General features: G+C 38.9%; 4 protein-coding genes across 4 annotated transcripts; 3 read left to right on the forward strand and 1 right to left on the reverse strand.

The window, feature by feature from the left end:
- The first annotated feature begins 604 nt into the window (after positions 1 to 604).
- On the forward strand, positions 605 to 2,118 carry K444DRAFT_622097 (uncharacterized protein). The gene has a single exon (XM_024882030.1). It carries the CDS (start codon positions 704 to 706, stop codon positions 1,898 to 1,900), a length of 1,197 nt encoding a protein of 398 aa, XP_024727633.1. The 5' UTR covers positions 605 to 703; the 3' UTR covers positions 1,901 to 2,118.
- A 10,268-nt stretch (positions 2,119 to 12,386) lies between these two features.
- Positions 12,387 to 12,992, forward strand: K444DRAFT_638064 (uncharacterized protein; the record flags this gene model as incomplete). Its single annotated transcript, XM_024884205.1, has 3 exons — positions 12,387 to 12,433; positions 12,469 to 12,492; positions 12,596 to 12,992. The coding sequence occupies 3 exons, from the start codon at positions 12,387 to 12,389 to the stop codon at positions 12,990 to 12,992; spliced, it is 468 nt and encodes a 155-aa protein (XP_024727634.1).
- A 303-nt stretch (positions 12,993 to 13,295) lies between these two features.
- Positions 13,296 to 15,757, reverse strand: K444DRAFT_670383 (actin-like ATPase domain-containing protein; the record flags this gene model as incomplete). The annotated part of the gene is made up of 10 exons (XM_024887617.1): positions 13,296 to 13,587; positions 13,643 to 13,998; positions 14,059 to 14,162; positions 14,215 to 14,320; positions 14,368 to 14,650; positions 14,712 to 14,781; positions 14,837 to 14,881; positions 14,938 to 15,108; positions 15,158 to 15,600; positions 15,652 to 15,757. The coding sequence occupies 10 exons, from the start codon at positions 15,755 to 15,757 to the stop codon at positions 13,358 to 13,360; spliced, it is 1,914 nt and encodes a 637-aa protein (XP_024727635.1). The 3' UTR covers positions 13,296 to 13,357.
- A 2,813-nt stretch (positions 15,758 to 18,570) lies between these two features.
- K444DRAFT_670385 (uncharacterized protein) lies at positions 18,571 to 19,309 on the forward strand. Its single transcript, XM_024887618.1, has one exon. The coding sequence runs from the start codon at positions 18,647 to 18,649 to the stop codon at positions 19,235 to 19,237; it is 591 nt and encodes a 196-aa protein (XP_024727636.1). The 5' UTR covers positions 18,571 to 18,646; the 3' UTR covers positions 19,238 to 19,309.
- Positions 19,310 to 21,733: the final 2,424 nt, after the last annotated feature.

Consider the following 21,733-nt stretch of genomic DNA (forward strand, 5'->3'; position numbering starts at 1 on the left):
TTACAAAAATTTACGTTGCAAAGCACTAAATTTTTAGTACCTATAGCCTATAATTTAGTAATTGTGGCCCTAAAATTTAGCGATAAGTAGCCTATAATTATAGGGCTTCCTTTTCCTCGCGAGTCGCATGCCTTAAAGCTCGCTCTTCGATTTTCGCTTTCCACTTTTCAACTTTCACTTTTCACTTTTCACTTTTCACTCGCCCTCCATCTCCTCCCCCTCCCCCCCACCCCCATCCCCATCTACCCCTCTCTTACCCCTCTCTCGTATATATATAAATAAGAATTAAAAAGAGAGTAATATTTTAAGTAGTAATAATAAGTAGAGGCACAGGAAGAGAGGGCATAATATGTAGGCGATTTTTGGTTGGGTGCGCACGTGCCACAAATCAGACATTGAAGGTCGAAAACCAGATTCGAAAATCGCTTGGTCTTCTGATCCTTATCGCTTTCCGTAGGGGTCACTTGCTTTCCCCGACTGTAAGTGAAGCGAACAAAGAAGGACGGACCGACTATTATGCGAAGGCTCAGGGCTGTGTAAAGACTGTGCGAAGGCTATGCCCACGACCGCAAGGGTTAGAGTTACATCGCAATTCACTTCAATCCTCAGCTGCGCATGAAGTATATATTTCACGAATGCGCGTCGCTTCAGTCAAGAGGCTGGTTTTCCCGGATACGCAACTGGCTGGAAATTGTCGTGTACGATGTCCGCCGAACACTCTCAGTCTACTCAGTACTCGTATATGCAGCCGGAAGAAGGTCAAATCCGGCTCTTGACTCTGCGACCAGGCAGCAATCAAGACGAACCCATCGAATGTGAGCTTTCCAGTTGCGAGCTAGGCAACGCTCCGTCATATGAAGCTTTATCCTACTTTTGGGGCACCAACCAGAATACTCGAGTTATTTCACTGCATGGCTCGACGTTTCGAGTACGGGAAGATCTTTACAATGCGCTATGTCGTCTCCGACAACGTCAAACAAGCCGGATTCTATGGGTCGATTTTATCTGCATCGACCAGAGCAACCAAGCCGAAATATATAACCAGATATCACGATTGGGAGATATATGCGCCAAAGCCGAGAGTGTCGCGGTTTATCTCGGTGAAGCGACAATGGCAACAGACCAAGCAATGGACTACTTGATGCAGATCAAGGAGGGAGAAACATCGCAAATCCCTCCCGGTAGAGTGGACGACTTAATACTTGAAGGTTTTCAAGATATTCTATCCAGACCTTGGTTTCAGAGGGCGTGGATACTCCAAGATGCCTTTAATGCCCGAGCCGCAGTTCTGCATTGCGGCTCCAAAGCTGTGTGTTCAAAGACCATGATCCGCGCATCCGAATTATTGCCGGGCAAGATAGCCCCTCTGTCACAACAAGTCTTGAACCTAATGCCCGGATCTAGAAGAGACGACCAAGCGGCTTCTAAATTTCAACTCTACGATCTTCTACAGCGGTTTCAGCACGCAAAAGCGACAGACCAGCGAGACAAGATCTATGCTATTTTGGGCATGGTAGATTTTGGGTATTCGAAGTCGGTGATCTTACCGGACTATTCCATGTCTCAGAAAGATTTGATGCGTGCAGTTATCGCGAATCTGTGCTTCTGCGAATCGAGTAGTGTTCCTGAGCCTCCATACGATACGATCAAGGAATTCTTAGCGAACCTTGATCCGATCGACAATGACATTCTAAAGAAGATTTTTGAGACCTCATTGGAAATCGATTTGGTATCTCTACTTCGACATGGATCACGTTATATCAGAATTGACCGCTCTCTTGTTGAAGCTGCAAGCCGGAACAAGACTAAAGGCGATGAGATGGTTGAGATTCTTCTCAGAGCAATTGGCCAGGAGAAATCAGCTTCCCTAAGTCCACCGGAAGCGTCATCAGTATTCTAGTTAGACGCAGATGGCGCTTTCGTCTCCCACTACCATTGCCAAGAGCGAGATTGCTCGCTATCTGATACGACGTTGGTGTTCGGATCTTGCCCCCATACAGCTATCACGAAAGGGTGGAATCGTTCGGACTCTGGATGAGCATGGAGTCGCCTGTAACTTATGTGGAATCGCACCATTCTCCTTTGACGGGTGCACGTAATTCAATGCTGGCTAATGTGACTGAGAACTCGCGAGTGACTCGTAGTGCGCCACATATATTCTGAAATAGGTATACGGAGTAGTTTCGAGGGTTGACTCATCACAGTGCTGTAGCCTGGTAGGCAGAGAGGTGTGGCGGCACAGGCTAACACTTTCTCGCTGTTGAAGTGGCAAAATAAAGGGGGGGAGGCAATGCTCTTCAGACGACTATCCATTTTTCAGTGATCTAAGGCCTTTACTTACAGACTTCCAAATGACTCTTATTACCCCTGAAAACCCTTGTTTAGCTGTAAACCCTTGTTTGGCTAAACAGTCAAACCAGCTGAACCTTAGCCATGCCTGCACAGCTGAATCGCCACTGGTAGCCTTTGACACCAATTTCCAACAGTCGCCACCTAGGGAGGGACGTTAATTGCAATGCATCACTTTATGGAAAATACATGATCTTAAAGTTGCTTCGAATTTAAAAGGTTACATAAACAGCGACGTGCCTGCTCAGCATGATAATCCAACTCGGCAGCAGTCTCCCATTGTAGAAACTGATTTCCAGCAGACATCCAGCCTTTAAGACCTGATTTCATATCTAAATCGAGAGCTGTTGCTGTGGAATATTGCCTGCAGTCCCAAGGGCCCATCAACATGGCTTTTGCCACCCTAGCTCGTCCTCCCTAGAAAGAGGCGACTGGGGACAAAACTTTCGTGTCTCGATATTCTGTGGACTATAGTTTTGCAGGAGATGGAAGGCGGGATCAAAGATACGGTGGCATGCTCCACTCGTTGTCATACTCTGCTCCTGTAAAAGAGCTATTACACACACTCGCTTTCGCAGGCTATGTTATACTATTACCTTTCGGCTTCCGTACTTAATTGCGGTTGAACGTTGTTTTTATAGTTTTTTAGAAGAAGAGGTACACGTCCGGGTAGTTACAACTAATAAAAGCTCCGCAGTTTACCCTAAGCTAAGGCCATAGAGGTGTTTCCCAGCCACCGTACGCAAGTGCCCGCAGTGTATACCCTAATATCACTCTACCCTTTATATAATTATTAGAGGATATAAGATATCTCTATTTAATACAGGTTTAGATATATCGACTCTATAGCTAGTAATATACTAGCCTTATAATATCGAGTATATATAAAGAAAATCAAAGTATAGTATATATTTAGTACTTCTTCTTTTTAGCTTATAAAACTTTATATAATATCTCAAAACTATTTATTTATTTATTATATATATTATAGCTAAAGCCAAAACTAGATTAAATAATAAGGAAATAATTATTCTTGTTTTTCTAAATATCTTTATAATTACTAGTATTATAAATAATAGTTATTAATTAAGCTATAAAGAATTATTACTTTATTAAATCTTGTATTCTTTTCTTATCTAATAAATAAATAAATATATATATATATTAATTATAAGAATAGTATTATTAATTCGAATTCGGAATAATAATAAAGAAGTTAATAATAAGAAAAAGATATTTAATATTATATAGTAATAATATAAAGTTCCTTTATTTCTTTCTTTATTTCTAAAGAGGTTTTTAAAGCTTTATTAGTAGTTATAAGTTTTTATAAGCTTTCTTTAAATTATTTCCAGATGTCTAAAATAATTCTTTATATCTTTTTCTTTAAGGAGAATTCCTAAAGAATTACTTCTAATAATTACTCGTTTAATCTTAGCTTTATAAACTGTTTTCTATTTCCTAAATATAAGACATAAGCTATAGATTTATAAGAAATATTATAAATAGATATTAAATAAGTTTCCCGGTATTTATATTTAATAGAACCTTTAAGAAATACCTGAAATATTCTATATTATAATAAGTTTATTTTATTTTATAACTTTAATAGCTTTATTAAAGAAATAATAATTTTACTAAAATAATAATTTTACTAAAATAATAATTTCACTAAAATAATAATTTCACTAAAATAATAATTTCACTAAAATAATAATTTCACTAAAATAATAATTTCACTAAAATAATAACTTTAAAGTATAATAAAACCTTGCTATAAGAATACTTAATATAAGAATATTCTCGATATAAGAATACTATTTTAGAATTCTAATAAAAATTAGCTTTAAGCTAAAAGTATTCTTATATATTTTTTATTTTAGCCTTAATTTTTTAATATATTATTCTTATAATAATATATATAATAGGCTAATTCATTACTTTTATTAGGCTTTTAGGCCTTTAGTGTTGGTACAGCTGTTCCTCTGGGAGTCACGTGCGTAGTCACGGGACACGGGACACGGGACATGGGCAATGGGCAATGGGACATGGGATACGGGACATGGTCATGTGACCTCGCGTCCCATTGGTGACTCGACCAGTAGACTAGACCCCTTTAGGCTTAGCAGATTTAGGGATCGCATATCAATACCACGATACTGCGATTCCTACTTCTGAATAACAACTTTACAAACCATATGCAAATAGCACTTCCACGCCTATGTAACGGTGCCATGCGTTCCTGGTGAACCGATACTAATCAGTTAGTACTTATAGATCAGGAAGGATTAAGCTGCGCTTGCCTAAGATTCGGTTGCTTAGGGGCAAAGCCATTGTTCCAGTCGAAGAGGGGATAACTGTCGATCCTGTTACCTGTAATTCGGTTGCACAGGCAGGAAAGATACTTGATCTTGCTAAAGCCCGATTATACTACGTTAAAGGGGGGAACATCTGTTAGTCCTATTACCTGTAATTCGGTTATATAGGCAGGAAGGGCACTTGATCTTGCCAAATACCAAAACGGTTAGTTATTTGACTATCCCATTCCATTCCCATTTAACTCCTATAAAACCCTCTTAAAAACCACCTTCTTTTGAACCCCTGGGGCTCTTGAGCTTTAGAACCGTCAAGTCCTCCCGGAATCTCGATATTTTACTCCTTAAATTTCACTTCCTAAATTTCTCATTATAGACGAAATTTTTATCTCGAATATAATACCTATTACGAATTACCTATTTTATAAACTATTCTCCTCCTTATAAACCTATCCTTCTTATAAACTACTATACCTCAAACTAGATATAAGTCTATAGAATATATAATAGCGGAATATACTATAGTAGATAATTCCTTTATTAGATCTATCTAATCCGATTACTCTATAAATAATAATAATTTTAAGGAATTAGTAAGAAAGTAGAGATATGGAATTAATCTAAACTCTATTAAGGCAAATGAAATAATTGAGTTTTTGGATATTAAGCTATTTTAATATATTCTCTATAAAATAGTTAATAATAACCTTTAGAAGCTATTTAAATATAATTTTAAGAACTTTACTTATTAAGGGAACTTTAATAAATTCGAATTCCCGGAAATACTATACCTATATAAGACCCTTTAGTATAATAGTATATTTATATAATAAAATAGTAGTACTAATACTATTATAAATACCTTATATACTATTATAAAGAAGGATAAATAGTATATATAATTAAACGAGGATATATTAGTAACTAGACTAGACCTTATTAAGGGACTAATCCTATTAGGCTTTATTATTCTTATAAAGAATAAGTACTTAGAACCTATTATCTTTAATATTTCTATACTATTATTACCTCTTTTATTACCTTCTCTATTACTATATCCTATATTTCTACCAGATTTATATACTAGTATAGAAGCTCTAGAAGTAAATAGTATACTTTTACTATTACTATTACTATAATTATATTCGAATAACCCCTAATTCCCTTTAATTATAAGACTTATTAGGGAAATTACTAAGATCTATACTAAAGAATAAAAGTATAATAGATCTAATAATAATTTTAATTATAAACTCACTATTTTTCTTGATATTTACTAATATATAGAGCTTCTATAAGAGGTACTAATGCGAGCTTTTCTTACTATACTAAAGAGACTAGCTTAAGACTATTTCTATAATAATTAGCTTTTTTAATATATATATAAAGAGGCTTATATTAATATTTATAGCTTTTTTAAAGGCTCTAGATTCGAATATTAAAATTTAGATAAGTGAAATATTACTATATTAGTTTCTATAATAGTTAAATTTCCGGAAAAGATAATATTTAAGATTATTTAACTACTAATTAATAAACTATATTAATTATAATACGGTTTTATATCTAACTTATAAAATACTAAATTTCTCTATAATAAGATTATTATCTCTTACTAAGGCTTCCGGATATATAGATATATAATTTCAGACCCTTCTATAAATCTCGGCTAGCTTATTAATAAGCTCTAGTTATTTATTACTATATATAAGAATAAATAATAAGCTAATTCCGAAACCTTCTTTACTAATTAATAATACTATTTTCAGAATTCTCTAAGCTATTATTCCTCCGGAAATCGTTAATATAAACCTAGCCGTAACTTCGGGACCTATAATAATTACTTTAAGCCCTGTAATTATAATAATTATATTCCGAAGTTATATTTTATATATAAGAAACCCGAATACCGCTTATAGAAATATATACTAGAAGAATAAGAGGTTGAGAAGGCTTGATTTAGGGATAGAAATATCTATTAGTTCAGATTCCGAAATACCTATAACTTTAATAAATGCTTTAGTAGTACTTATATATAGTATATTACTAAAGCTAAAGGCAAAGAAGGTAATAAGGGTAGTAAGAATAAACTAGTAAATAATGCTTTTAAGGCTTTATTAGTAGAAACGAATAAAGAAAAGAAATATTACCTAGATTCCTACTTTATTTTAGTTAAGAGCTTTTTAGCTACTCCTACTACTTTTGCTTTACTAATAACTATAGCTAATACTCTTATAAATAACCTTATTTCTCTTTTTTTTATATACTAGATAATAGGCGAAAACTATACCTTGAAGCTTATTAAACCCTTAATAGAAGATACTTAGACTTTTATAGTTAATAATATATTAAGATATAATACTTACTGCTTTTATAGAATTATAATTAATACCGGAGTCTCCAGATACTTAATTACTAGTTCTAACTAATTCCAAGCTTTTTAGTAGACTAATAATAGTATTAAACTTAATAAAATTACTAAAGATTAAGTTAATATCTAGTTTGGTATTAGATCTATAACTTCTATTAGATCTATAATAGTAAGTATAATTCTATATTATGCCTTTAAAGACTCTATTTTTACTTAGCTTAACTAATATAGACAAGCTAGGGGTTTATTTTAATAATCTTACTAATTATCTTATTACTTTTACTAGAAAATATATACCTATAGTATAATATTTTGAATATTCTTTCCTGCTTTAGAATACTATATTATAAGGCTTTATTTCCGAATTCTTTATTTATAACTCTTGCTTTTTTATAGAGGTCGAATTATAATATCTATATTATTATTTTAGTTATTTATCTATTAGTAAGCTCCGAAATATACTAGAATAAGCAGGCTATAATATTAATATAGAAGCCCTTAAGTATCTTATAAAGTACTATAAATAATATTAGAAATATAGCTAATTACCCGGATAATTTAAGTTTAATCTAAGAAATAATATTAGCTTTAACTACTTTATTATTATTAATATTTTCTATATTTCCGGTAAGCCTGTATTCTATATTATTAATAAAGGCACTTAATATTAAGCCGGCTAATAGCTCTAGAATATTAGTATAATATATATCTGGGATATACTTAAGTAATACTAGATTAATAACTATTTAGGCTTTCCTAATTAGATTATAGCAGATACCGGAAAGCAGTTTACTAGTAAGAAGTTTATTTAGCTTGCAAATATTATAGGAACCAAGGTTAAGATTATCTCTATAGAAGCTTATAACTTCGTTAGAATTATAGAATATTACTATAGCCTAATCTAATATACCTATCTTATTATTATAGCTAAAGTTAATGGAATTAATAAGGATATTATATTTCAAATAGCTTTTAAGGCTATTAATAACTTTATAGGACCTAATAATATTATTCTAACTCTTTTGATTTATAGTACTTTATCTCGAATAACCAAATATAATACCCTATTACCTATTATATTATAGTAATTAGTAGTATTTAAAAAGGTAATAGTAGAAATTCAGAAGCTTTGAGCTAGATATTAAATTATAAATGCTTTAAATACCCGAAATAATTCTAGTACTACTAATATTTATAAACTATTCCTGAATTCGAATATTCTTATTTAGTATAAAGGAAATACCGGTTAACCTAGTAGTTGGGATAGATTATATAAGCTAGTAGCTATTAATAGGGAGGACTATATACTAGCTCTATTATATAGTAATATTACTTTCCGTTTGACCTCTATAAAGCCCTTTATATAGGAGATATTAAGGTTATTACTAATAGCCCCGAACCTGAACCTATTTCCGAATCTAATAATAAGGCCAAAGGCAATACGGGTATAATTCCTCCTGCTATTTTACTAAAGTATAATAGAGGATACCCTTATAAGACCCTGGATATTACAGTATTTCTATAGGATAATAAACTATATAAGGATTTCTATTAAGTTAAAGTTACTAGCCTTCTAGAAAAGGATATATTTGAGGTTATTTCCAGATCTCAGGTACTAAAGGAAGTATATATCTTTAACTTCTGGTTTATTAATAAGATTAAGAATAAAGGTATAGAGAAAGAGCTTAAGAAGTCGAGACTAGTTATCTAAGCTTATAATAATAATAAGAAATATATAGTATTAATATAATTACCTACTATCTAATATATTAGCCAGAGAATTATCTTTAGTATTACTACTATAATAATAGATATTATAGAATTATATTTATATAATATCTTATAAACTTATATCTAATTAATAATCTTATTTAATTATAATTTTTATATTAACTTACCTTATAAGCTTACTAGAGAACTAAATCTAAAGAATAATTCTATTCTAAAGGTTATAAAACTACTATATAGTATACCGGAAGCTGGGAACTACTAGTTTAAGACTTACTATTCCTATTATATTAATAAGCTCTCTATAAAATAGTTGACTTATAATTCTTACCTACTCTATAGCAAGTAATTCTTCGGAATTATTGGCCTTTAAACTAATAATACCCTGTTTATTAGAACTAATGATTTTATAAAGGCAAAGTAACTAAAGCTCTATAAGACTAAGTTCTTGGCTAAGGAGTATAAATCCCTTACTTTTAACTATAATCTCAAATTTAATAGAGGTATTATTTATATAGATACTACTGGAATTACTCTTATATAGGAATACTAGTATAAGAACCTTTAAACCGTTTTTATAAAGAATACTACTACTATAAGTAGTAGGGGTACTATTCGTTAAAATCTCTTTATTAAGGACTAATATATTACCTAATATATAAGAGGAGTATATATTATATTAGTCTATTAACCAGAAGCTTTATATGACTTATTAATTACTATTTAAGCTATTAAATCCTCGGAAACTAATATAAAGGCATTTAATAAGTATATTTAATAGCAAATTGAGAATATTACTAGAGGACTGAGATTCGTAAAGCTAGTAAAGAAGTTCTTATATTTGATTATTTTTATAGATACTTCGTTTATAAATAATAGAGATCTCTCTTCCTAAATCGGATATATTCTAGTTCTAGTAAATAGAACTGGATATACTAATATTATTTACTGGTCCTCTATTAAATATAAGAGAGTTACCAGAAGCGTTCTAGCTTCGGAACTCTATAGTATGGCTTATAGTTTTAATATGGGTACTTTAGTCAAATCTATAATTAATAGAGTACTAGAAATGGAACTACTACTAGTCATTTGTACGGATTCGAAGTCATTATACGAATGCCTTATTAAATTAGGTATTACTCGAGAGAAATGCCTAATAATTAATGTAATATGCCTTTGCCAGATATATGAATAACAAGAAATTGCGGAAGTCAAGTGGATTAAGGGAGAATCGAATCCTGCCGATTCTATAACGAAATCGAAGCCAACAAACGCCCTCAAGCGCCTAATTAATACGAATACCATATAATTAGATATAGAGAAATGGGTCGAGTGCGGATAGGGCGGAAAATGGATATATGGGATGGGAGGATATTATGGAAGGGGAAGTTACGTGCAAAAGGCCGCGGCCTTTGGCATGTGACCAAAACCTCAGAAGCGATATGGATATATAGAGCATTTGGGAAATCTGGCACTAGGCCGGATTAGGGAATTTGTATACAATTAGAGGGAGATACTGTTTTTTGCGTTTTTAGAGAGTTTCCAGTATTAGTATAGCTGTTCCTCTGGGAGTCACGTGCGTAGTTACGGGACACGGGATATGGGATATGGGCAATGGGCAATGGGACATGGGCAATGGGACATGGGATACGGGATATGGTCATGTAACCTCGCGTTCTATTAGTGACTCGACCAGTAGACTAGACCCCTTTAGGCTTAGCAGATTTAGGGATTGCATATTAATACTATAATACTGCGATCCCTACTTCTGAATAACAACTTCACAAACCATATGCAAATAGCACTTTTATGCCTATGTAACGGTACCATGCATTCCTGGTGAACCGACATTTAGATACTAGTAAATCCGTATCTTAAATATTAATCTTATTATATTAAAGCTTTTATAGCTTATTATTCTCTTATTTATTAATTCTTTAGCTCTTTTTCTCTCTTCTTTTACTAATTCTATAGCTATCTAATAGCTTAAAAAAGGCATATAATAATAAAAATATTTATATATAATTCTTAATATAAGAATATCTTGTATTATTCTTAGTTTTTAGAAATAATTTCAGTATTCTTATAATAAGGTTTTATTATATAAGCTTGAAATAATATTTGAGATATTAATATAATGCTTATTTTTTATAATATTAATTAATTATAAAATACTAGCTTTTAATAAATTTAATAAATATATATTTTATATTTTATATTTAAAATATTATTTATTTTTTTAGCTTCTTAATAATAATAATTATTAATTATAATAATACTAGTTAGAGTTATAAGAGAAATAGCTATTATATAACTGGTTTCATTTATTTAGCTAGTATTTCCTTTCTTTTATTTCTTCTTTCTCTCTCTTTTTCTTTCTTCTTTTTAGCTTAGTATTCTTAATATATAAGATTCTTTTAATCTTTAAGCCTTTAAACCATTGCCTTAATTATACTATTATACTAGTAATATATAATACTATTATATAATATACGTGAAATACTAGTTATATAGTTAATAAAGTAATTAATTTAGAAATAGAAAATAGAGTATTATAATATTAATATACTTTCTCTAAATTTACTAAGCCTAATTAGAACTAGTTTATTAGTCAAGCCACGCATGTAATATAAGGTTATATAATACCTAATAACTTCGTAATATAGCTATTCTAATATTAGTAAATTCAAAATTAATATAAAATTAATATATAAGAAAGTTCAAAGTAATTATATTATTTAATAATATTTTTTGGCGAGAAAGCGAATTTTAATAAAACTCTGCTTCTAGTATATACCACTGAAATAGCCTTCTTTTTAATTAGTACTCCAGGTATTTATAAATATGAGAGCCTTAGCATTTAGGGAAACTTGATGTCTCACTAAAAGGTAGAACGTGGCCAAGATTGTGCCTGTTCTAGGCGGGCCAGGTTGAAACCGTGATTATATGTAATGAAGACACGCAGACACGATTGCATGAGATTGTACTCGGCCCTGACCCTTTACATCTTCAGGATATGAGCACAGCTACCTGACTTCTACTCGTATTTGATAGATCCACATAACGATTTCAGTTTTCGGGGTCTTCCCTGCTAAGATTTTAGCGCTCTCATACGAATAGGTTACCTAGGAGCGAGTATGCATTTCCCCTATTCTTTCTTATTGGCCGGGACATTGATTCCGTGCAGTGCCTCGTGTACGCAAAGTGTGCCTTGCTTATCCCGCAGAACGAGTAGCCGCCAGCCTCATGGGCTCCGGCAACATTGCCACTGGGGAGTAGTGCCAGTCTCAAGCCTCAGCTCAGCCGCCGCCAAAAATCGCAAGGCGCGATTTCTTCTGATCATCGAGTCTTATTATGCTCCATGCCTCGCTCCCTGGATCGCTTTGCGCGAGATTACAACAACCCGGAGACGCACTTAGAGTTTGGGGTACGCGCTTTAACGTTAATTCAATCGGCACGGCCCGACGCGCTGTCAGGCGGACCCTAGGGCCCCTTCCTTGTAGCAACATGCCTGCAGCGGCGAGAGAGGCTGCTTCTTCAGCAACATCGCAGTCAGGTATCGGCGGGAAATGCGGGTGGCAACATAACTATGCGTCGTGTTTGCCCGTGGAAGGGAGGTCATTATGTTGCAGCATCAATGGGTTAGTGAGCCGTCGGTTATGCTCAGCAGGTATGAATATAAACTTACTTACTTGCTCAACTTAGGTATTGCGGCTCGAACGCGACGTTGTAAGTCATCCTTTCCTGCACACTCATAGCGATAGCCAACCCTCAGCTATACCACTCTGAAACACCGAAAATCTTGACCGTGTGCTAACTTAACCATTTACAGTTGCACCGATGGCTGCCAAGAAAACTGCTGGCTCGATCCGTCAGTCTTGTCCGCGGCTCCTTCCACAACACCTCAGGGCACCACCACGCCCCGGACATCTATATCTACAATCTCTTCTGCCACTCCATCCGCCCCCCCAAACGCAACCACTGCTCAACACCACGGTCTGAGTGGTAGAGCACGCGCGGGCGTGATTGCTGGCTCGACGATCGGCGGCCTCGTGTTCGTAGGCTTGCTTATTGTATGCATTATTTTCCTCGCTCGATGGCGAGGCTGGAAAACGGCGAAGTCAGGACAAAGCTCCCCGGTAGAGGATATTGAATTACCGGAGCCACCCGCGTATCATGACGGTCCTATTGCGCCGTCCAACATTCATTTAAGAAACTATGGGGAGTGAGGACCTCCGGTGGCGGGAAAGAGGGCAGGAAAAATATGGATTGATTTCGGCGTCGTAACTGTGGTGTTGTGAGATATACTAGATTGAGTTTGGACCCTTGACATTGTCTATTGGGGATTAGCTTTCCTCTATTGCTTGATGTGGCATGTTTAATTCTCAAGTAATTGGAAGTTTGAAACCAGAATAGAAAGACGATACAATCTACTCAGTAGTGATATACTAAAGTGCCACAGCCAAAATGGGACAAAGCCACCAGAAACCGTTTCGCATCGAACACCGGACTCCTGCCGCCTGATGTTCTACCTCCCTTGCACGGGTTTGCAAATCATCACTTGATGCTTGCAAATAGAAAGTAGAACCAGACTTCAATCTGAGTCCTCAGCTTGTACCGGAGGCTCGTTGACGTTTGATTCTGAGATCACGCGGTTCTTCCAGCGCAACTCCAGCTGCAGGATGTTTCGTGGGGCTAGCCTCATAGTGAGGCTGAGCTCTGCCACATAGAAGGCCGCATACGGGCCTACAGGGTCGCTGCGTATGAATTCTTGCAAAGGGATATCTTTTAGATCGTAGTTGATGACATGAAACCTATTTATTTCTGAATAGGGTTAGCTGGTGCTTTCACCAACCAGAGGGTAAAGAGATCAACAAACCATTTTCCGCATTGGCCAAGCGGTCGGGAAGCCTGTCTCTATCCCCATCATAGGCATAAATAGGAATAATTCCGCTCCTAGGGCGGGTTTCCGTCAAGTTTATGGTGATAGGCCCTGTGACTTGTTTGGGCTCGTTGGAAAGAATCAAGTCCCCTTTCTTGATCAACCACAACAGCTGATCCTTCGCCATGATCGGGACTAGCGAATCCTCGACGCGATCCCTGACATCGTGGGTAATATCTGAAAAGGGTGCGTGGAGAGATACTCCATAGCTTCGGGAACAGGCGCTCATGGTAACTTTGCTGGCTGACTTCTCAATCCCGAAGATTGCGGCACCTCGGACAACGGCGGTCCATCTTTAGAATTAGCTACTGCCTTTCACTCCTCACAGCATGAATAAAAATTCTACAACATACGAAGTTTTGGGTATTTGTAGGTCAAGTTCCCTCATATCAAGAGACTCTTTGATTGTTTCCTGCAAATACAAAGATTCCGCAAACCCACCAACGAGGAACACATTCTAGAGGGTATATTAGCTCCAAAGACAATTTCTTCCTGTGAATTACGAATACCTTGAGACGGACTCGTTCACGTATATCCTCAATCTGTTCCCGTTGGTTTTCGATTAATTCAACTACTTTGTTTGCACAAGGCTCAAAGAAGGATTCCATGTCTTCGCTAGATAATGTTAGCAAGGGCCAAAGAAGAAACAAGCACCAACAAACTATGTAATAGTGATCTGGCCTCCTATTACTATATTTTCCTTGTTGAGGTTCTCAAAAGGCTCTGGTAAGTCGATTTTGATATCTCGATGGTCTTTCGCAAACTTTCTTTTGTGGACATCGAAATTTTTCATCAGGACGCGCATTCGTTCTCCCTCCGCATCGTGGGAACTAATATTGGATACCACTTGCGCTTGGTCCAATATCTGGTATATCTCTTCTCCTAGCAGGTCTCTTAGCCACTTCTTGAAGGCCAGGTTGATAAAAATGGATCCACATTTGAAGCCTATCATTATTAGTACTAAGTATTAAACAAAGGAAGAGCGGAGCTATCAACAAATACTAACCCGTCGGTAATGTGACTCGTTCAATTTCGAAATTCGGCTCCAGTTTCGTTACTTTGTATGATACCACATCCTGGAACATTCATGTTAAACCAGAACGCCAGGGTTTGTGAATAAATTGCACATACAACCGTTCCCCCACCTGCGTCGCACAGCACAAAGCATTCGCCTTTCTAGCTCCCCCGAATAAGTTTTAGATACTATTAAACTCTCACAACGGAGTACCCACCCTGAGAAAGTCTGCACCATTTTGTTCCTTCAGAACTCTGGCAGTATAGATAGACGCCGCCTCGGGCTCTGAGACCAGCAGCATGTCTCTAAGCTGCGGGAAAGTTCTTTCATTGAATCCGGCTCGCGTGAGTGCTTGAAACGTGGAGTTCTTGGCCCTGTAACCCCACTCCTAGTGGTAGACCTTAGCCGGTATTCAACTAGTGCTTAGGGATACCTACTGCGGGAACGGTCGCAACAATATCGACGGGTATGGTTTTTCTCAACGCTTCGGTAAATGGAGCCACTGCCTTGAGCAGATAGTCAAAAACTTTCGTCAGGTAATCCCTCACAATTTCCTCCGGGGTCTTGCGTGGAAATTTGTCCCCTCCGTGATCGATAATGTATTGGAAGTCCAGATTATGCATCCCGTCCAACGCCTGCAAAATCAAGTCCAGCTCCGCTGAAGTACCATCAACCTCCAACTGAAGTTTGGTATGCACCATCGCGATGGCTTTTGGGCTCAGATCTGTTCCCCACTGCTCTTCTTTGGCCTGGCTCCTCAGCGAGTATGAGATGACGCTTGGGATTTTCATGTGGTTGCCCATCTTAGGACCCCAATCCTGAACAATATCAATTTCGTCCAGCAGAGCCCGTTTGCCAACAGGAGTAGCGTATGCGACCCCTATTTCGCAGTGTTAGCTAGTATGTGGGACAATCTAGCCGCGAGCCATACCTGTATATGTTGTGCCATAGTCTACGGCGATAACTAGCCGGCGTTCTTCCACCTCCCGCAAAGAAGTCGATAGACGGCGCTGTTGCACCTTGGGCAGGTCTTCCATGGTGAGAATCCTGAACTTAGAGGTTGCTTTCGTAGCTATTCGGAAGTATTACAGGCATGGACGATTTTCGTTCGTGGTTGCACCACAGGCCAAAACAGGTCCGTGCCCGAGGCTGGCTTGCACCACGACAACTTGTGGTGCAGCTGAACGTCTGACCGATCGTACATCTCCATCTTCCATCCCTAAGCAGGGTGACATGACCAAACACTAGTTGGTAGACCTCGCAAGAAGTATAAACATGGACACAGTAAAGTTGGTCTGCCATGATCTTGTTTCTAAGAGAGCGAGGCTGATGATAGCCAGAAATATCGGAAGGAGAATTCTTAGGAAGAAACCGTTGCCGTCTCGTACTGGCGAGACTGGAGATGGAGAGCAAACCGGCCAACACCCTGACGCCCAGAGGGGTGCACAAATAGCCTACCAAAATGCCGAACACGGCCGTGCTCCACCAGAGCAGCCAAGTGGGAAATTTTGCCCTTCATTAGGACGAGGAAAACAATCTGCGGAATGCGAACAACCGGATGGAAAAGGGACGAGGGAGGCAAATGGACAAGACACGGACGCCTGCAGTGTTTCTCAGAGTACACCTTGCAAGCCTCTGCCCTCGACACCACAGGTACGCGGATCCACCAGAGATGGAGGCGAACATAGCGAAGCAATGGACAGAATCTCCGATTACATCCTCAAGATACAGAAAGATTTCTTATCTATAAGTTTTGAAAGAGAAATCACTCGTCCTTGTTCGCTCTCGGATGTGGAAACCGCCTTGGTCAATGTAGTGCAGGCATATGATGACTGGATGCGTTTAATTGACACATCTGAACAAACGATCGAGAAGATGAGGAAGCAGTACCAGGCCTTACAGTCCAAGTCCCACGATGATTTATCCCGGAAAAGCAAGGAGTGCAACGACAAGATCTTGCGGTTAAACAGCGCCAACGAGAGAGAGAAGGCTCGTTTTGAGGGTGAAATATCAGTATATGAGAAACAGCAACAACAGCATAATGACCGAATAAGAGAAATTCAAAAAGAGAATGATGAACGAACGAGAGAACGTCAAAGATGGCATGAAGAGGCGGTCGACGCAAAGAACTTTCAGATCCAACAGTTGAACAGCGATCTGACATCATCGAGGGAGGGACATGTTGGTGAAATTAACCGGTTGAAAGAGCAGCAACAGAAGCAATCAGAGGAAATGACCGGCAAGCACGAGGATGAAAAGCGGGTGATTGAACGTCATTTCATGGACCAAAAGTCCCAGATGAAAGATAAATTGTTGAAGCAGGAGAGGAGGGTGGCAGAAGAGCTCCAGAGCAAGATCCGGGCATTGGAGGAAGCTTCACGACTTGCCAAGGCCGACTTCGAAAGCCAATTAGAAGAGACAAAAAGACAGCTCGATCAAGAGCGAAAGGGAAAGATGAAGGAGATTGAGAGAATTCGGAATGCTCACGACGCTGAGAAGAGAAAGATGAGAGAAGATTTCGAAGTAGAGAAGACAGGGCTTGTCAGGGGCCTGAAGGAGACCGTCGAGTCTCTAAAGGGTGCTCTAGTTGAGAGAGATCATTTCAAAGCCATGAGTGACCATGAACTCGCCCATCGTTTCCAAGATATTAGTATCGAGGTTGATGAATTTGCCCGCGTCCAATGGGACATTGGACAAGAATCGCTCTGGCCTTTCCCTGGACAATCGTTCCGAAAGTCGGAAAATCAACGGCGGACGAAGCAATATATCATCCAGAACACGCTCTGGGTCATCCTCTATGAGAGCATCTTTTGTACTCCTTTCCGTGTCTTGGGAAACCAAGGAAAATCGCTAGAAGCTACATGGATTGAGAAATTCGGCCAAGGTAAGCCCACATGCAACTGCTCATTCTCCGTGGCTAAGATGCATAAGATCCCAAATCTACAAGAGTGTCGGCTCTCTGTCCACCGGCGACTAAAGAATCCGAGAAATGGAGGTACGAGAACATGAAGAAATATGTCGCAGCAACGAGCAAGCCTCAAGCGGAATGGGACCATAAAGTGAAACGGGAATTTGACTCGTGCCTGAAAGAGGTCACAGAAGAGATGTCCCAGGAGCTGGGAAAAGTTGCTACTGTCAGCGACAGCGAGAAGCAAAGGATGAGCCAGCTAGTGAAGAAAGCCGCGAAGTTGTGGCTGGAGGTAGGGCAGCAACGATGCCGTATGTCTCTTCTCATGTCAGAGTCGAGTGAGGATTCGGTGCGAAGCAGACACACAGCTCTCGACCGCGACAGCTCTCTAAGTCTAGTCGTGGTACCGGAGTTACGACGGAGAGGCAACGCGCAAGGAGAACGACTAGATACAGACGATTTGGTGATGGATTGCAAGGGCAAATTCAGTGTGTTCTATGCTAGCTAGGTTGCTTTTATTGCAGTGCGCCTTCTCCAGGGAAAAGCACGTCAGATCATAGTATGGTAGGGCCCAGAAGGGTCGAAATTTTCTATTTCAAGATCCGTTTACTGAGTTCGAACTCTATATCAAAAAGGTACTCATATCATTCTAAAGCGCTTCCAGGGAGAAGATCTGCCGAAAACTTGTCTAGATGAGAACTCTCCTCCTGCACATATAGTCTGCATATTCTTCGCCATCAAAACGAAGCTGCCAAAACATCTAAAGAGGAATAGCTCGAATGCACCTACTTATGTGGCGTTCTGTGCCATGGCGGATTGGCAGGAGATAGCCTCATGGGCCAGCGCATAAATAGGCCACTGTCTCGCACACCACATTTCCAATCGTTTCCATCTGTTTTCAACTACGCCAGCATTATTGAACCCCACTTAAGACTGAGGCGGGTGAACTGCTGTTGCAAACACATCTAGTCCATCTCTTGTATCCTCGACACCGCCTCATCCCAAGCCTGGTCCCCTTATGCGGCGCTTCAGCTCAGCCTCACCTGTTGAGACAGGCAGCGGACACCTGAATGGAGCACTAACTCGACTTGCCTCCAGCGAAGTCAACACTTCAGCCATGCACTCAGTAGAATCGTTAAATCCAAAACGATCCCGTCTAACGCTCAACATGCGCAACTCTGCTCGCAATCTCCTTCAGCGGCGGCCCAAATCTTCGACCTCCTCCTCAACTTCCATCACTACTGAGCTCCCAGCCATTTCGCCTCCACCTCTCGCACCCGGCGACCAGCCAACGCCCATACCACTAGGCCAAAAAGTGTCAGCAAAAGAAATTCGGGACCTCAATGAGCTAATCCGAAAACGCTATGCGCTGGACGTTGAGATCTGGAGCAAGCGGGATTGCAGGCCCCGTGACCGTAAAGTCATCGAGGATAAGATGCGCCGCTCAGACGCTACGCTCACGAAGATTATGAGCACTGTGAGGAGTTGGGATCGGCTTGAGGTGTGGGAAAGTGACGCAGATTGGCAGAGAATGAGGGCTATTAGGGACAGGTTGGAGGGGGAAGGGGGGAAGAGAATTTGGAAGGGTAATCCACCGTGGGATCCTTAGTGCGAGTTGTGGAAGCCAAGGTGGTCTTCTGATAGATCAGCAAACAAATCAATCACCCACACTGGGTCTGTGGCACCAGCCTCACCTGAGATGGCCTCTCATAGGTGAAATTCATTCGTACTGCATGGTTCCACCGCGGGTCTATTCTTGTTGAGGCTGAGGCTTTGAGACTTGCATGAAATCACTGATCGCTGAAAAAGCGGTACTGCTTGCCAATTCGCTTTCTTGAAGATGGATGGAACCGACATATACGAAGAGAACAGTGAAAAGATGCAACGCTGTATGAGATGAGGAGAATCAGATCACTTCGTCATTCCGTTGACGTGCTTTTCTGGCTGTAGCGAAGACCCCTTTCAGATCCCTGTAGGCGCTACACTGCCTTTCCCACCTGGGAGGGATTCTTGGACCACTTACAAAATATGCAGACAGCGCCCAGGCTTTCTTGATCATCCGTCATCCAGTGACAGTGGTTCGTTGAAGCTGAGGCTGTACGCACTGGGTAGTGGTGGTCAAGCAAGATTAAGTACTGATGCCTAACGAGGTGGCCCGAGATAAGCCATAGGAATTAATTTCTACGCGAGGCAGAATTTCGAGGGCAGGCTCTAGAACTAGTCATATACCGTTCCAGGCCTGAAACCGGGAAAAAATGTGTAAAACGACACCCCCCCCCCCGGGTGTCGATTAGGGGTGTCGATAAACTTGTAATTGGCTATCTAAGCTCTTCAAAAATCTTAAGTTATATTTTTTTTAATATAAGTATAAGCTAGCATATTATAACACTAGTATTATAATCACGTGCTTCCTAACTTATAATAAAAGATTTCTTAAGATAGAATTTTAATTTAAGGGAGTTTATATACTAATTAATTAAGCTCTAGTTTTTAAGCCTTATAACACCTTATAAAATATAGGTTTGTAGGGCTCTTGTATCTGGTTTTAGGGACTTATTCGCTAAATTTCTAGGCGTTCTTAAGCTTATCTTTAGGTTACTGTGACAGCAGGAACAAAGCGATGGAACGAGGCACAAAGATCAATGGTCCCAATGTCTTAAGGATTTAAAGCTAAGGAGAGAAGGAGTGAGGTGTGGCAGTGGATAAGTAGGTATGGCCAAGACCACTGAAACGCCGAGCTTTGGAAGCGAGCTTGGTTTGAACCATAGCTTGGAACCTTAGCTGAAACCAACCCCTTTGGCTGAAACCACGTCCGTATCAACCATGTGACACCAGCTGTCACAGCTACAAAATATAAAAAATTCAACTTTTTTAATTTAAAGAATTACTACTAATTTAAACTTTTTAAAAAGTTTGTATTTAAAAGAGCCCTTAATTAGTATAATAAGGAAATAAACCAAGTATTAAAATATATTAATTCCCTATAAAGTTGAATTAAATTAAAGAAAAAGCCAGAGTTTTGGTGTTCCTGTACGAGCGCCTCTACTTTAGGTTAGTCTGGCCCCCAATCGACACCCGGGGGGGAGGGGTCGTTTTACATTTTCCCCTGAAACCCACGCGAGTTGCCATACACGTGATTCTCCCCTTTTTGGATTAGCTCAGCTGCAGAGACATATAAACCTTCCGCTGAACCGCACTTCTTGTAATTTAGATATCTCAATCTATATTAACTTGACCCTTATATTTTAAACCCTTATATTTTAAACCATTATATTTTAAAGATTGCCTTGTTCGTGCAATTGTCAGGAGTGGTATATCTACGCTGCAGTCCCTGCTGCTGCCTGAATTCATGCCCTGTTGCCTGAGATTGCCTCCTGAAGCCCCAATGAAAGCTGTTCTACACCTAAAGTGCCCTAGCTCTGATAATTATGCCCTGAGGCCCCAAACGAGCTTGATTTTATTTTATTTTTCGATTTCCTTTTTGCTTTCTGGAGCGGAGTCGAGGACTCGTGACCACCTCTGTAGCCTAACCCTATATAGTGCGTCTGCGTAGAGCCTTAGGCAGCTAAAAAGACTAATGGAACACAAAAAAAACAAAAGAAGGCCCCAAACGAGATGCGTAAAGAAGAAATGCAATTCCCCCAAGTCCCCACTAAGAGAGCACTGGAGCCCTGTGTCAAAGTCCTCCAGGGGCGCACCAGTGGCCTCCCCGTGGAGTGGCAGGGAGCGGGAGGTGCCAGGCCCCCCCGAACCTCTATGATTCAACACACATAGCCATCCACTAAAGAGCGAAGAACACCAAAATCGCTACGTATGGAAAATCACACTAAAATTCAATGCAGTGTCTAAAATTCTTTCAAATAGCTTTGTGAGATAGAAAGAAGCGGGTCTAACTCGTATGGAATTTTCTCAATAATTAAATATAAATACGGCATTACGAGATTTTCTATTGCGAGAGTCAAGGTTGTGCCCGCCCTCGCTGAGCGAAGAGACGATTTTTGATGCCACCCGCCTTCGTAAAGGAGCCGAAGCTCAGGCTACAGTCGGTCCGAAAGAACAATAACAAAATGAAAGGGCGTCTGTTGTAATACTAATTAATCTGATT

This window comes from Hyaloscypha bicolor, assembly GCF_002865645.1.
Source record: "Hyaloscypha bicolor E unplaced genomic scaffold K444scaffold_183, whole genome shotgun sequence".
Classification (NCBI taxonomy): domain Eukaryota; kingdom Fungi; phylum Ascomycota; class Leotiomycetes; order Helotiales; family Hyaloscyphaceae; genus Hyaloscypha; species Hyaloscypha bicolor.

Coding starts and splice junctions, on each gene's coding strand:
- K444DRAFT_670385 (XM_024887618.1), top strand. CDS start 18,647: ATGCGGCGCTTCAGCTCAGCCTCACCTGTTGAGACAGGCAGCGGACAC.
- K444DRAFT_622097 (XM_024882030.1), top strand. CDS start 704: ATGTCCGCCGAACACTCTCAGTCTACTCAGTACTCGTATATGCAGCCG.